At 40.1% G+C, this 15,869-nt stretch overlaps 1 protein-coding gene across 3 annotated transcripts in view; it reads left to right on the top strand.

Annotated features, from left to right (window-relative positions):
• PRKDC (protein kinase, DNA-activated, catalytic subunit) overlaps positions 1-15,869 on the top strand; it is a 2,754,228-nt gene that overhangs the window by 1,049,018 nt on the left and 1,689,341 nt on the right. For all 3 annotated transcript variants that reach the window (XM_085605657.1, XM_085605658.1, XM_085605659.1), the window contains one exon: positions 13,946-14,153. In XM_085605657.1, coding sequence (XP_085461783.1) covers positions 13,946-14,153 — 208 coding nt within the window. The remainder of the gene's footprint in view (positions 1-13,945; positions 14,154-15,869) is intronic.

Here is a 15,869-nt window from a genome sequence, read left to right on the forward strand (position 1 = left end):
CCAAAACAAGTAATGATCTTGGTTACATTTTTACCTTGTTGACATGCCTTACACTTGGTACATTTTTTAGAAGCAATGCTGGGTTTAGGCCATTTTTGTTGAGTTTCTTTTTTTTTTTTATAAACAAATATTTATTCATTTTACAAAAAGAATGCACCAGCCTTATCACACTATTTTTCTTTTGTTGAGTTTCAATGTATGTTTTCACCAGTTTGTTGCCTAATGAGGGTGGTCGACGAAATGTGATATCGGTCCGAATACTGACATTTCCACCTATGACTGGATCTCTTTTTATCAAATGCCAATGTCTATTGAGGGCTTTTCTTAAATCTTTATGGTGAGGATTAAATGTAGTGATGAATCTATTGACCTGCATTTCTTTTATGTTGGATTTCTCTTGCTTAACTAATAGATCTATTCTTCTAACTTCACAGAACTTAGTTTTAGCCAACTGTAAGAGTGGCTTTTGATACCCTCTTTTTCTCAGTCTGTTGCATCTCTGCTCTCTCATACTGCTAATGAAAGCCACATTGTCAGGGTTCACGACAGTTTTCCTCCGCGTAATTCAGAACCCACCACTGTGAATACCATCTCCTCGGTTAAACCGAGTAATGGCATCCATGGGGCTCTCAGTTGGCGCATTTGTTGGCGCCGCTGGATTTCCAATATGGCCGCTGACGCATTCATGGGTCGGCGTTCTAGTCTTTACTGAATTCTAACGCAGCAGGTGAGGCGCGCCTGCCAACGTTCTTGAGCGCACTTCACCAGAGAAATTATCGAAGCAACACGTACCTCACCGTCGTGGAAGTTAGGGTAGGTCGCGTCGAGGAATTTCGTCGTGCTATCCTTCGACGGTCACCTTACATACTCAGGTTAGTGTATTTCGTTGAAACTTGAATAATATGTAGAACCTTTTCCTGACAAGTAGGAAGTCCGAATTCTAGTCATGAGTGACTAAGAGTAGTTCGGAGTCTGGTAACAATTCTGAGTTTGTTCCGCAGATGGAACAAGACTCTCTCAGAGTATTCAATAAGACCCCCTCAGAGTATTCATTAAAACTCACTTAGAGTATTCATAGTTTAAACCTGAACAACGCGAAATCCTCCTCGCACTGTTCAAGTTTAATTCTTTTTGGGACAAGACAGACAGTGCATTCGTCTTAGAGTTTCCGAGTAAATCAACCATAGTACCTAAGCAGTAAAAGAACCTCAGATGTTATAGATAACTAGGAAGTCTATTACTCCCAGCTTACGGTTACCTGTTCCAAGACAGTTCCAAGACAGTAGCTCAACGAAAAGTACAATATGCTCACGGCTAGAAGATGAAGTAAGTTAACAGTTACACTCAGCAGTGTAGTAATACTCGACAGAGAAAATTCACGTTACTCACCTGTTAAATTCTATTCCCAAGACCCGACACCACCTTCACTCCAGTAAGAAAAGAAGAAGAAGAAAGGGTTAACAAGAGCCAGAGCAAGTCAGTTGTTACACACTCAAGCAACTGAGAAATAGAAGAGAGGTTTGGCCCTGAATACCTCCTGGTAAGACAAGCTAATTCATTACCTCATATACAGTAAGTTTATGCTTAATGAATTGTGTAGTGAACAAATGCTAAATGTTGCAGAAATCGTTTCTCTACAACGACGAGGAAATCCAGGGCTGTCTCTTCTCTGTCCAATTCCCCTTTCCCCCGTCGACACTTGCCCGTAGAGAGTTATACTCATTCTCGCGGAAACGTTCCGATGGGGGCATTGGGAAATTAGCATCATTCTGCTCCCGTGTTAGTTGAAGACTGTAAACGCCTCTGACAGAGTGAAGTGCCCACGTTGTCGTCAACACCTGAGCAGAATGGCGGAAGGGTTAGATCTAAAAAATTTGAGCGAAATACTTGGAAATATACAAAGGGATCTAGGAGCTGTTAGAGAGGAGAATCAAATCTTAAGACAGGAGATACTGGTTATCAAGGGAAGGGAGACTATTTCTGGAACAAATGTAAAATCCACAGCCTTTGAAACTCTAGGACAAAACATAAGTTCAAGCTCTGTACCCTTGGGTACCACTCAGGTGGTGCACTCCTTGTCCCCAGTAATTCCCCTTGCTCCTCCGGAGCGATTTAATGGAGACACCCAAAAGGCCCAGATTTTTCTGACTCAATGCTCCCTACACTTTATGTGCCGTCCTGCGATTTTCCCTGATGCTCAATCTCGGGTAGCGTTCATTTTATCTTATCTTAGTGGGGATGCTGCCTCCTGGTCGATGCCCTTAGTAACACAAGATGATCCAATCCTTTACAATCTTGAAGATTTTAAGAAAGAATTTCTTCGTATATTCGATAGGAGGAAAGCTTCACAGGCCACGGATAATGAATTGCTAGAGCTTCGTCAGGGTAATAGAGAGTTGGTAGCTTATTTGGCTCAATTTAATAAGTTGGTAGTGGAGACAAATTGGCCAATGAACAAAAGAGCAGCAGTGTTTTACAGGGGATTGAAAGATGAACTAAAAGATGCCCTGTCTCAGGTTCCGAATCGACCCTCTGAAATCTCAGCCTTAATAGACCTGGTGTTAGAGATTGATTACCGCTTAAATGAAAGAAAGGGAGAAAGAAGAAGGGATTTTAGATCAAGTGTCCCTCGGTTTGATCGAATCAAGTCAGAATCAACACGAACTGTAGAGCAAACCACTCGAGAAGAACCTATGCAGATAGGTGCCATTAGAGGCCCATTGTCGCAGGAAGAAAAAGAAAAAAGACGTCAGAACAAGCTTTGTATGTACTGTGGAGGAAGTGGTCACTTTGTTAAGGCCTGTCTGAAGAGACCTAAGTTACAAAACAAGGAGAAGGAAAACTCTCAGCACCACCAGTAGGCGGAGTTGGACTGGTGGATGCAAGTAAAGACACAACTCCAGTGTTTCATCAACTGGCGAACACCCAGCAAGTCTCCACACCTCACCTGACCTTAGCTGTTACTTTGAAATTTCGAACTGTGATCTTGCAGGAAATCGCAATCATGATAGACTCCGGGGCAACTGGTAATTTTTGCGATCAAAAATTTGCAGTTCAGATAGGTTTACTGGCAATCAAAAAGGAGAAGAGCGAAAAGGTTAAGGCAGTTGATGGGTCAGATCCAACTTCAGGACCAATAACCAGCCACACTGAATCCGTACAGATAATTACCAAGGAGGGTCATCAAGAACTAATGCAGTTTGATCTAATAGATGCCCCTCAATTTCAATTCATTTTAGGAATTCCATGGCTCACAGAACACAATCCGTCAATTGATTGGGAGGCCAGAACCATAGCCTTAGATTCAAAATATTGTGCCCAACATTGTTTCTCTGAACCAGACACACTAGCTGAAAAAAGCGTGGCTGCGCAACTTTGTGACAATGGACAGACAGTATGCTTAATTCAAACTACTGAAATTCCTAAAAACCTTCAGGATTTCAAGGATGTTTTTGACGAAGCTGAAGCAGAAAGATTACCTCCACATCGGTCTTATGACTGCAAGATAGACCTGGAACCGGGGGCGAATTTACCATGCAGCCGAGTTTACGCCCTCACTGAAAAGGAGAATCTTCATCTAAAGGAATACTTAACGAAAAATCTGGATAACGGTTTCATTAGACCTTCCCAGTCACCAGTATCCTCCCCTCTCTTCTTTGTGCCCAAGAAAGGAGGGGACCTTCGAACCTGTATAGACTTTCGAGCAATCAATAGAATAACAACAAAGAATCGTTATCCTTTGCCTCTGATCTCTGTGTTGATTGACCAAGTTAAAGAAGCCAAGATTTACACCCGACTTGATCTTCGGGGAGCCTATCACCTAATCAGAGTGTGAGAAGGTGACGAATGGAAGACAGCCTTCAGGACTAAATACGGTCTTTACGAATATCAGGTGATGCCGTACGGCCTATGCAATGCGCCAGCAGCTTTTCAGTACTTCATAAACGATGTTCTGAAGGACTTCATTGATCTATGTGTGATAGTATACATAGATGACATCTTGATTTATTCTAAGTCTGAAGAGGAACATCACGGACAGGTCCGAGCTGTTTTACAACGTCTCAGAGAGAATTCCCTATATGTGAAGCTAGAAAAATGTTTGTTCAACACCACCACAGTAGAGTTCCTGGGATTTGTGTTGTCACCTTCTGGAATCACCATGGATGAACACAAGGTAAAGGCAGTTGCGGACTGGCAATCTCCAACCACCATAAAGGAAGTCCAGAGTTTTATAGGCTTTGCTAACTTCTATAGAAGATTTATCCATGGTTTTTCTCAAAAGATTCTACCCTTAACCAGATTATTGAGGAAAGGAGTTCCTTTTAATTGGTCAGAGGAAGCTGAGCAAGCATTCACCTTATTAAAGAAAAGTTTCACTTCGGCACCTATTCTTCTACATGCAGACCCCACAGAGCCATTTTATCTAGAGACTGATGCCTCCGACTTTGCTATAGGAGGCATTTTATCTCAAAGGCACAAAAACACCGGCCAACTGCATCCTGTGGCGTATCGCTCTCGTAAACTCAACCCAGCGGAATGCAACTACACCATCACAGAGAAGGAGCTTTTAGCCATTAAGGATGCCTTTAAAGAATGGAGGCATTATCTCATGGGTGCTAAGCATACGGTGACGATATTCACTGACCACAGAAATCTGAAATTTTTACGTTCTGCAAGAACTCTTACACCACGCCAGCTTCGATGGTCCCTCTATTTTGCGGAATTCGACTTCGTCATCACATACAGGCCTGGTTCCCAAAATGGGAAGGCGGACGCCTTGTCCAGATTGGATACTGACCATCAGAGTATCAAGGTCGAAAATCAGCAAATAATTCCGGCTGACAGAATCATTGGAACCATTTCCTTGGAACCTTTTGAGGATCAAATTCGAGAACACATGACCACTGCTCTTATCCACGACTGGGCTGCTGAAGACCCTTTACGAACTGTCCAGAATGGATTACCCTATCACGGACAAGCACTATTCCTACCTACCACAGACCTTCAAACTAAAGCCTTACGTGAATGTCACGATCACCCTCTAGCAGGTCATAAGGGTGTCCACAAGACAGATGAATTAGTTAAACGAAGTTTCTGGTGGCCACACATGACAAGTGACATTCGGCAATATGTCTTGGGATGTGAGATTTGCACTCGGGGAAAATCGGACAGGCAAGCACCAAAAGGCCTTTTACAACCTTTACCAACTCCCCCATATCCCTGGCACACTGTATCTTTAGACCTAATTGTCGATCTCCCATCCTCTCATGGTTTTGACACTATCCTAGTCTGTGTGGACACTTTTAGTAAAATGACGCATTTTGTACCTATTAAAGGCACACCAACATCACTACAATTATCACAGTTCTTTAACCAACATGTCATTCGCCTTCATGGCATTCCTAAGGTGTTAATCACTGACAGGGGGTCCCAATTCCTATCTCGATTCTGGAAAGCTTACATAAAAGGGTTAGGTATCGACCACCGCTATTCCACTAGTTTCCATCCAGAAACGGATGGACAAACTGAACGCACAAACCAAGAGTTAGAACAATACCTACGGCTTTATTTGCTTGATGAGGAAGCAGATTGGCCTGATTACTTGTGGTCTGCTGAATTTGCTCACAATAATGCTCAAAATGTTTCCACTGGGTACTCCCCCTTTTTCATAACTTCTGGCAGGCATCCTAATGCACACATTCATTTGTCTAACATCGAAGTCCCTGTAGTTCAGGATTTTGCCCAACGCCTAGTCAACATCCACCAATCGGCTACACGAAATTTGGCCGCTGCTAAGGCGTCTTATAAACGTGGTGCTGATCGGAAAAGACGACCTACGCCCATCCTTAATGTAGGAGACCTCGTTTGGTTGTCTACAAAGAATTTACGCCTGAAGGGCACCCGTAAATTCCAACCACGTTTTATGGGTCCTTTCCCTATTGAAAAAATCATAAATTCTGTCACCTATCGTTTGACATTGCCAGCTACTACTAAAATTCACCCGGTTTTTCATGTTTCCCTACTAAAAAAGGGGCAATCCACTTTACGTCAAACATCTCCTCCTGCTCCCATTATTGTTGAGGGAGACCCTGAATATGAAGTAAAGAGAATTTTGGACTCAAAATGGAGTCGCAATCACCTTTTTTATCTCATTGATTGGAAAGGTTTTGGACCTGAAGAGCGATCCTGGGAGAAATGCTCGGATGTCCACGCACCACATTTGATCCAAGCCTTTCATGCCAAGTATCCTAATAAACCTCGTTTGGAGGAAACCCCGTTGAGAGGGGGTACTGTCAGGGTTCACGGGAGTTTTCCTCCGCGTAATTCAGAACCCACCACTGTGAATACCATCTCCTCGGTTAAACCGAGTAATGGCATCCATGGGGCTCTCAGTTGGCGCATTTGTTGGCGCCGCTGGATTTCCAATATGGCCGCTGACGCATTCATGGGTCGGCGTTCTAGTCTTTACTGAATTCTAACGCAGCAGGTGAGGCGCGCCTGCCAACGTTCTTGAGCGCACTTCACCAGAGAAATTATCGAAGCAACACGTACCTCACCGTCGTGGAAGTTAGGGTAGGTCGCGTCGAGGAATTTCGTCGTGCTATCCTTCGACGGTCACCTTACATACTCAGGTTAGTGTATTTCGTTGAAACTTGAATAATATGTAGAACCTTTTCCTGACAAGTAGGAAGTCCGAATTCTAGTCATGAGTGACTAAGAGTAGTTCGGAGTCTGGTAACAATTCTGAGTTTGTTCCGCAGATGGAACAAGACTCTCTCAGAGTATTCAATAAGACCCCCTCAGAGTATTCATTAAAACTCACTTAGAGTATTCATAGTTTAAACCTGAACAACGCGAAATCCTCCTCGCACTGTTCAAGTTTAATTCTTTTTGGGACAAGACAGACAGTGCATTCGTCTTAGAGTTTCCGAGTAAATCAACCATAGTACCTAAGCAGTAAAAGAACCTCAGATGTTATAGATAACTAGGAAGTCTATTACTCCCAGCTTACGGTTACCTGTTCCAAGACAGTTCCAAGACAGTAGCTCAACGAAAAGTACAATATGCTCACGGCTAGAAGATGAAGTAAGTTAACAGTTACACTCAGCAGTGTAGTAATACTCGACAGAGAAAATTCACGTTACTCACCTGTTAAATTCTATTCCCAAGACCCGACACCACCTTCACTCCAGTAAGAAAAGAAGAAGAAGAAAGGGTTAACAAGAGCCAGAGCAAGTCAGTTGTTACACACTCAAGCAACTGAGAAATAGAAGAGAGGTTTGGCCCTGAATACCTCCTGGTAAGACAAGCTAATTCATTACCTCATATACAGTAAGTTTATGCTTAATGAATTGTGTAGTGAACAAATGCTAAATGTTGCAGAAATCGTTTCTCTACAACGACGAGGAAATCCAGGGCTGTCTCTTCTCTGTCCAATTCCCCTTTCCCCCGTCGACACTTGCCCGTAGAGAGTTATACTCATTCTCGCGGAAACGTTCCGATGGGGGCATTGGGAAATTAGCATCATTCTGCTCCCGTGTTAGTTGAAGACTGTAAACGCCTCTGACACACATAGTCTCTTGGCTCTAAGTAATTCCCCATAAGGTATGTTGTTTTTAAGTGATTGGGGGTGCGAGCTACTTGTGTGCAGTGTGGTATTGCCCGCTGTAGGTTTGCAGAAGATAGATGTAGTGACGCATGAATCTGTAACCTCACTTTTTACATCTAAAAAATCCATCTCAGTATTACTTACTCGACTGGTAAATGTTAGATTCATGTTATTTAGATTGATACATTTCACAAATGATGCTACTGATCCACTTTCACCTTTCCATACATGAAAAGATAGTCAATGTAACATAACCACATAACAATGTGTGTTGACCATTTATTCATGTCTGGACCATGTAGCACCTGCTTCTCCCACCAGCCCACATGCAAGTTTGCATAACTGGGAGCGAAGCAGGTGGCCATTAGTGGCCCTTGTTCCTGTTTCTTATTAAACAAAGAAATGTTGCATGACAGACATCACTTAATCATTTGAATCACCATAACATTGTGCTCAGCAAACTCTTGTGGTCTAAAACTTAGAAATTGTTCTACTGCTTTCAGTCCATCCTCATGGTGGATATTGGTGTATAAGGAATTGACATCTAGGCAGACCAAGAGGAAATCCTCCTTCCAATGTACATCAAATGAATGTTTGAGGAAGTCTGTGGTATCCTGAATGTATGAGGGTAGATCTTTTACCATAGGTTGCAGAAAGTAATCAATGTACTTAGAAACATTTTCCAAAAGAATACCTATAGCTGAAATAATAGGTCTTCCAGGTCTACATGTCCTATTTTTGTGCACCTTCGGCAATCGGTACAAAATTGGGATTCTTGGGTGCTGAATTTTAAGGAAGCTATATTCCTCTAATGTTATGGGGCTGTTGTCTTGCCAAGTTGTTAGGTCATCATAAAATTCGTTTTTGAGTTTTTCATACTGTCTCCAAGAGATTCTTGTATAGCAAGAGGTGTCTTTCAATTGTTTTGTGGCTTTATCGAGATACATCTCATCGGGCATATCACCACATTCCTCCAGTGTTATTTATTTATATGTGTCTCTCTCTTCTGGGAATGAACTCATTTATTCACCAACAGCACTTGCATTAAACTGGAACGTGTTAAGACTCAGTACTCCGCTTTTGTCAACCATGAAATAACCAGAATTTTTTCTTTTTTATAAGTAAAATAAAAATTCCAGTATATTTCATGGTTGACACATTTTATCCAACTGGATAAATGGCACAACATGAACCTCCTGGATGAGGATGAAGGCAAGTGTTTAAGAACTGAATCTCCAATCACGGCAACGATTTATTTCCTCCCTAAAATACATAAACAAGCCACAAAACCTCCAGGATGACCGATAATTGCTGCCATTGGATCTTTAATGGAAGCAACTGCAAATTATGTCGATTTTTTTTTTCTGTTGCCTATTGTTCAAAATTTGACGTCTTACATCAAAGACACAAGTCACTTTTTAAGGCACATACAAGATATCCCATGGCAGAGCTCCTATAAACTAATATCAATGGATGTAGTTTCACTCTACTCTAATATTGAAAACCACATGAGATTGACAGCCTGCAAATACTTTCTGGGCAAACGTAATATCCAATTTGATAAACATTACGAAATGTTGTTACAGATGATTGAAAACTGTCTGACCAAAAATGTTTTATTTGGAGATGAACTATACATTAAAACAAAAGGGCCGGCCATGGGATTTTCCTTTAGTCCCAGTTATACCTGCCTGGTAATGGGCTGGTGCCAGCAGCACCTTGCCTGTCACCCGAATCATGATGAGCATGTCAACAAGATTGTGAGCTGGCTCAGATTCATAGACGACCTTTTAATAATTTGGGACGGTACAGAATTGGAGTTTAAACAATATTTTGAGATACTCAATAATACAGAGGCAAATCTACAATTCACCTACAAGATCAACCAGGAAAGAGTAACCTTTCTGGATACTGAAATTTATGTTAATAACGGAAGAATACACACGACCTTGCATTGCAACAAAACAGCCACTAATGCAGTTTTACATGCACGAAGCTTCCATCAAAACTCATTAATTCTGAATATCCCATATGGGGAATTTTTGCGTATTAAAAGAATATGCTCGGAAAAAGAGTAGTGGCAAAAACACAGAGATCAAACAGCACAAAGATTTAGATGCAGGGGATACAGGGAAGAAATAATAACAAGATGCCAAAGGAGAGCTGAATCAAAACCAAGAGATGAAATAATTAAAATAAACTCACCAGCAGAGGAAACAAATCAAATCTGTTTGATTACCACACTGTCTCAGGAATCCAAACAAATAAGAGATATTCTGAAAAAGAACTGGAGAATTCTTCAATTGGATCCAACATTAATAACCATCATAGGTGATCAGCCAAATGTCACATTTAGGAGGGCACCAAATTTGAAAGATACTCTTGACCAAAGTCCTTTTTGGAAGAATTAAAACAAATCATTTCAATGGCTACAAACTACTGGTTTCAACAAATGCCATAATTGCAAAGTTTGTCAGATCGCATGCAACACCAAAGAGATAATCTGGGCAAACAAAAAGGTATGGAAAATACGGAACTTAATCACTTGCAAAACAAAGTTTGTAGTTTATGTGATAGAGTGCCCATGCCACCTGAATTACGTTGGAAGTACAATTTGTGAACTCAAAAAAAGAATTCTTGAACATGTGAGAGCGACCATAGCCAGAGACCGAAGCAATGCGGTGGCTAAACATATGGAGCAACCACATAACCGTGATTGGAAACAATTGAGATTCTATGGAATTGAATCAGTTGAACAACATGTAAAAGGGGGGAAATCGCGAGAGAAAACTACGACAACAAGAATCGCTAAAAATACTTGCACGCTGGACATACATGCCACATGGTCTTAACCAGGATGAAGAACTTTATGTACATTTTTAAATGATAAATTAATGTGTTTCGCTTACTACGTATTGGGGTTTTTGCCCCATATTTTAAAGTCACTGTTTTTGTTTTATTCACTGTATAATATTTTCTTCACGTTCGGGCACAATTGGCAAATTTGTATAAAATGATAAAAAGGAGTTACTAGATCCACCAGAGGACTATAGCACTGTAATAATCCCCACCAGAGGGCTTTATCAACATTGAGCCATACAATTAAAATTGTATAGCTCAAATGATCACATTATATTAGTGGTGCAAAAATTACTGGACGCGGTAAACCCCAATAGAGGGGTGAAATATAAATGTCAGCCACATATATAATAAACAATATAGTTTAGAGTAATGTGATCAGAATGTAAGTAATCTTATTCAAAAACTTTAAAGTTATCGTTAATATGTTTCCAAGCTGAAATCTACTGGGACCAGAATGCCAACTGCCCTGTTTATTTTAACAAAAATGGCTTGACAGGAAGTCATGTGACTTTTTAAAAAAAAATAATAAGTATGCCGGGTAACTGTCGAAAATCTAACCGTGACCAAGGTCTCATGGAGACCGAAACGCATTAGTTTGGATCTGTGGATGAACCCGTGTTCTATGATTTGGATGATTAATAAATGCTGAGAAAACCTTTCGGGAGTGCGCTCCGTTTGTTCTTTCAAAGGGAGGATTTGTTTCATGATAATTCACGGCTTGGCTCAGCCGAGGAGCAGTGCACCGCACTAAAGAGCGCCGCCAATTGCAGCGAAAACTGAGGCTTTTTTTTTAAAAATATATATATATATATATATGGAAAATTGCATGGGGAAAACATGTTTTGGGACCCCCTTGTTTCTCGGCCCCCGCTTGACAAATTACCCCGAGACTTTCAGGATAGGAGCGGACCGGAGCGCCCCACCAGTTTTGAACATTTTGCGAAGATTCGTCAACCGGCGCCAAAGTTATTCCGAATAGAATGTTGCTGATTTCCTATGGATAATAGTCTTAACTATAACTACCTACTGGCGACTGCCAGTAGGTTTTTTATATATATATATATATATATATATATAAGAACCTGTGCGTCTTATTTTAACATATTCCAAACAAGAAAAAGAATTGAGGAGCATCATGAGAAAGAGCTGGCATCTAATTCGTGCAGATCCGGTGATTGGTTGCCTTATGCCCTCAAATCCTCCAATCAGCTTCCGTAAGTCTAGAAGCATGGGGAATATGTTAACTGACAATAGCCAAGAGAGTTTTAAAAAACAGACATGGCTACCTACAAGAAAAGGTTTTTTTAAATGCTCATCCTGCAAGGCCTGCCAGTTTGGTACAAACACAAAAACATACTGCACGGCTTTTTCAGAAATTCCTAGGGAAATTAAGCAACACTTGACGTGCAAATTAGATTTCTGTGTCTGTGTTACAATGCGACTGTCCCTTAAGATACATAGGCAGTACCAAACTGGCAGTCCACAAGCGAATCTTGCAGCATATTAGAGCTATTGTCAACAAGGACCAAAATTACCCTGTAGCCAGACACTTTGAAAAAATGCACGAAAGTAACCCCAAATGTCTTAGGTACTTTGCAATTGAATCAGTTCCCCAGAAGCAAAGGGGTGGTAATAGAGAGGCCACCCTACGTCGCCTGGAAACACAGTATATATTAGAGTTCGATTCCAAATGGCCGGGGGGTCTCAATGCAACAGAAGACCTTTACACTTTTTTATGAGTCTAAACAGTGTATCTGGCAACAATATATTGATACAGGGTGCTTATTTCTCCCTGGAAATGTCACGTATCCATTTGAAGGTTCTTGGGCTTGTTTTTTATGAACATATATACTTTTAATGATTGCTTTTAAAGGCAGGGTAGGTTTTTATTTACCTGGTGTCTTTTTTATTGATAATTTTAAATATGTCACAAGCCATCTTTTAGCTCATTATCTTACTATTGCATTTTGAAAAGCTAATGTCAATTGTTTACTGCACTTTATCTGTCTATGTCTCCTACCTCAATTCGCAAAATTTGCACCCCTAAGCATCGGTCACTTTATGTCCTTATAACACAGTTGCATGTATGCACTTTATTCGATTAACTTGAAGTTAAACAAAGTGTTGGACTATTGTGGAAATGTATAAAGATTAATTTTTTGTCTTCTTTTTTTATTCTTCAACACGGTTAAGTAAGCACCATATTAGTAATCATGTGTCAGGAAAAAATTACCAACTAGGGGAAATGTTTAGAAAAAATTAAATTTTACAAATAGTGGCATTTAAGCCTTTGAATTTTCAAGTACACCTTCTTGGTAATTGTTTTTGCATTTGCAATGTATGACTATGTAAAAAATGACGAGACAAATAGTAACTCTTCCATGTTTACTACAAATGTAATTAGCACTAGCACTTTAAATTGAGGGTTTGTCAATGCGTGTGGTCAGGTGATCAAGGCCGCTTGGACGGCCGAAACGCGTCTGGACATCAAAACTGGGAAATAAATAAAGCAAACTGTTCTGGTATAACAGTGGTCTGTGCCCGTAATTTTCCTTCAGGAAAAAGAATTGCGAGTTGCTTCATATATATATATATATATATATATATATATATATATATATAAATATACACACCATTTTTTTAGATGGCGATCCATCAGGAAATCTGCGGAATCACTGCAAAAAAAACAATCTATATACTTTTTTTCATTTCTGGCCCCAGTTTGGGGGGGGAGGGATGGACACCCCTACAAAGGGCTGGAATGAAGGGTATCCTAACACTGCCCCCGTACATTGTTTTTTTTTTTTTTTAACGGTGTCAGGACAGAAGACTAGGTCTCCTAGCCCTATAATGACAGCCAGAACATTATTTTCATGTCTTGGCTAGCAAATTAGTAAAAAAGTCCCATCAGCCAATCAGAAGACTTACATTTTTAAATTTCAGCCCAATGGTCCAGATAATCAAAGTTTTAAACATTACTTTCTCAAAAAGTACTAAATGAATTTACACCAAATCTCAAAATGCACACTTTCTGGACAAAGATCTAGTATGTTATTAACCAAGGTAGATTTTACTTCTCTGATATTAACCGGCACTCATAGAAATCTTGATCCCAGACCATGAAAAATTCATTTTAGGTAATAGAGGAGGATCAGAAGGAGGAACTGGTGGAAAGCAAACTGTATCATAGTGGTTTTAAGTTCTTACAATAATCTAATATTGAGGGTTCTGTGTAAGATGTTGGGTAGATACTTCTTGTCTAAGGATAAGTGTATACTTCTACTTGCAGATGATGCACAGAAGAGATGCATGGCCACTTCAAAACCTTTTTTGTGTCATTAATGTGGGGGTTACTAATTACCAAAGAAGTCATGATGCTGCAAAGTATTTTACATTTACGGCTTTAAAATTTATTGACAGATTTAGGATATTGAAAAAAAACTAATCTTTTATATTTATTGCAACTCTCTTTAGGAGTCACTGTGAAAAGCAAATTGCTCTGCTTGATACAGTGCACAAAATGTTCCTGAATGATGACCTTCTCTCTAACACCACCCGTCAGTCATACATGGATCGTTCATTACTTACACTGGTTTGGCACTGCAGCTTGGATGCTCTGAAAGATTTCTTTTGCAAAATCATTGTAAACATAATGGACACACTGAAGAGCAGGTTTACAAAGGTAAGCACATTCTGAAGAGAGAGAGATTCTCTAACATCTCATGTTTCTGTTTTTCCTCAAATGACTTAATTATGGCTTTTATCAGGTCAACATTACACTGATTAAAATTATTTTGTTGATGCTTCCTTTTTTGTTTCACAGCTTTTAACATAAAGACAGTGCATTCTTAAATCACTTTCACTTACAATCTGTATTTTGCTTTTCTATCTTTAAAGGGAATTTGGTCAAAAAGGTTAACATCGAGCTATTGCCCAATGAAAAATTAAATTTAAAGAATTTCTTACATATTTTGGTAGGAAACAAATTGATTCACCGTCACTAGCCAGTGTTGCTATCTTTCATAGATTCACATATTTTACTTCCCTGTCATCAAGCTAGGAGTCCTACTGTGACATAACAATAACACTAAGGCCAAATATCCTCCCAAATACACCGGAAAACATTTGATTTAGTAGCCCCTACATACGCATCATTATAAATAACTCAAAGTTCAACCAATGAATTGAAGGCACACATATTTCACCTCCCCAAGAGGCTACCATGCCTCAGATAGTTAAAGCATAAGTGTGAATGGATACATTATAGCAGCATCTGACTGAGAGGGTCGCATGTGAATCTGTGAACGAAACCAATGGTGGAGTACTGCAGTTACAGGTAAGTAACTTATTTCTTCTTCAGCATTCGTTCTTTCATAGATTCACATGGTTGAACTCGAATAGCAAGCAGTGTTAAATGTGCAGTATACATTTCATGATTAATGTCATAGAGCATTTGCATTAAGAATAGTGATTTAACTTAACAGAAGAAGGAAACAGGAAGAGTTTTACCTTAATGAAACAGATTATGGAGGTTTACCTAATATATAGCCAAATCTCTAGATACTTCCAGGTCTAGGCAGTATAATGTTTCACAGATGTGTAGCGGCTCCTCCCTGTTGCTGCTTTACAGGTAAATTGTAAGTGGAACACCAGCATACAATGACTCTGTTGTAGGTAAACAGCCTGTGAAATTAGCAGTCTCTGATGTTTTTAGTGCCTGGCCATCCTTTAAACGACAGAATGTAATAACCAAAGCTTTCCACCCTGTTTAGAAATAGACTGTCCTTTCTGTAGAAGGCTTAAGGCGATAAAAAGTAGTCTGATCTCTTCAATGTCTTGGTCAGTCAATTTAAATTTCAAACACCTTCAAAGTTCCAAAGAATGAAGAGTTCACAGCACCGTTACCAAATGGTTTTGGAAGTAAGATTTAAGAATTACATGCTCATTCACATGGAAGGTCTTCAGTACTTTTTTTTTTTTTTTTTTTTGAAAAACCTTTATTGACGTTTCAATCACTTACACGTATGGGCCTACAACCCCCCGGGGCCGGCCGCTAAACAATCAGAACAATAAAAGCACATGGAAACACAGGCGGCACCTCGGAGAGCAAAGTCTACAATACAGTATAGTCCGGCCAATGAGCCGCTCAGGTAGGACACCAGGAGAGAAAGGGTTTTTCATTTTATAATAAAACAAAACAGTAGGATCAGGTGCCAAACAGTTTCCCAACAGCGATAAGGGGCAAGGATAAGAGACGCAAGCAGCAAGCAGCAATACATTGAATCAATGGCGCAGACACGGGAAAGTACGGATGGGGAGAAATATCAAAGATAGTTGCGCCTACAGGTCCCCGTACCTAAAGCCCAGCGAACCCCCCGGAAACTGTGGCACACATTAA

This window comes from Triturus cristatus, chromosome 5_1, assembly GCF_964204655.1.
Source record: "Triturus cristatus chromosome 5_1, aTriCri1.1, whole genome shotgun sequence".
Lineage (NCBI taxonomy): Eukaryota > Metazoa > Chordata > Amphibia > Caudata > Salamandridae > Triturus > Triturus cristatus.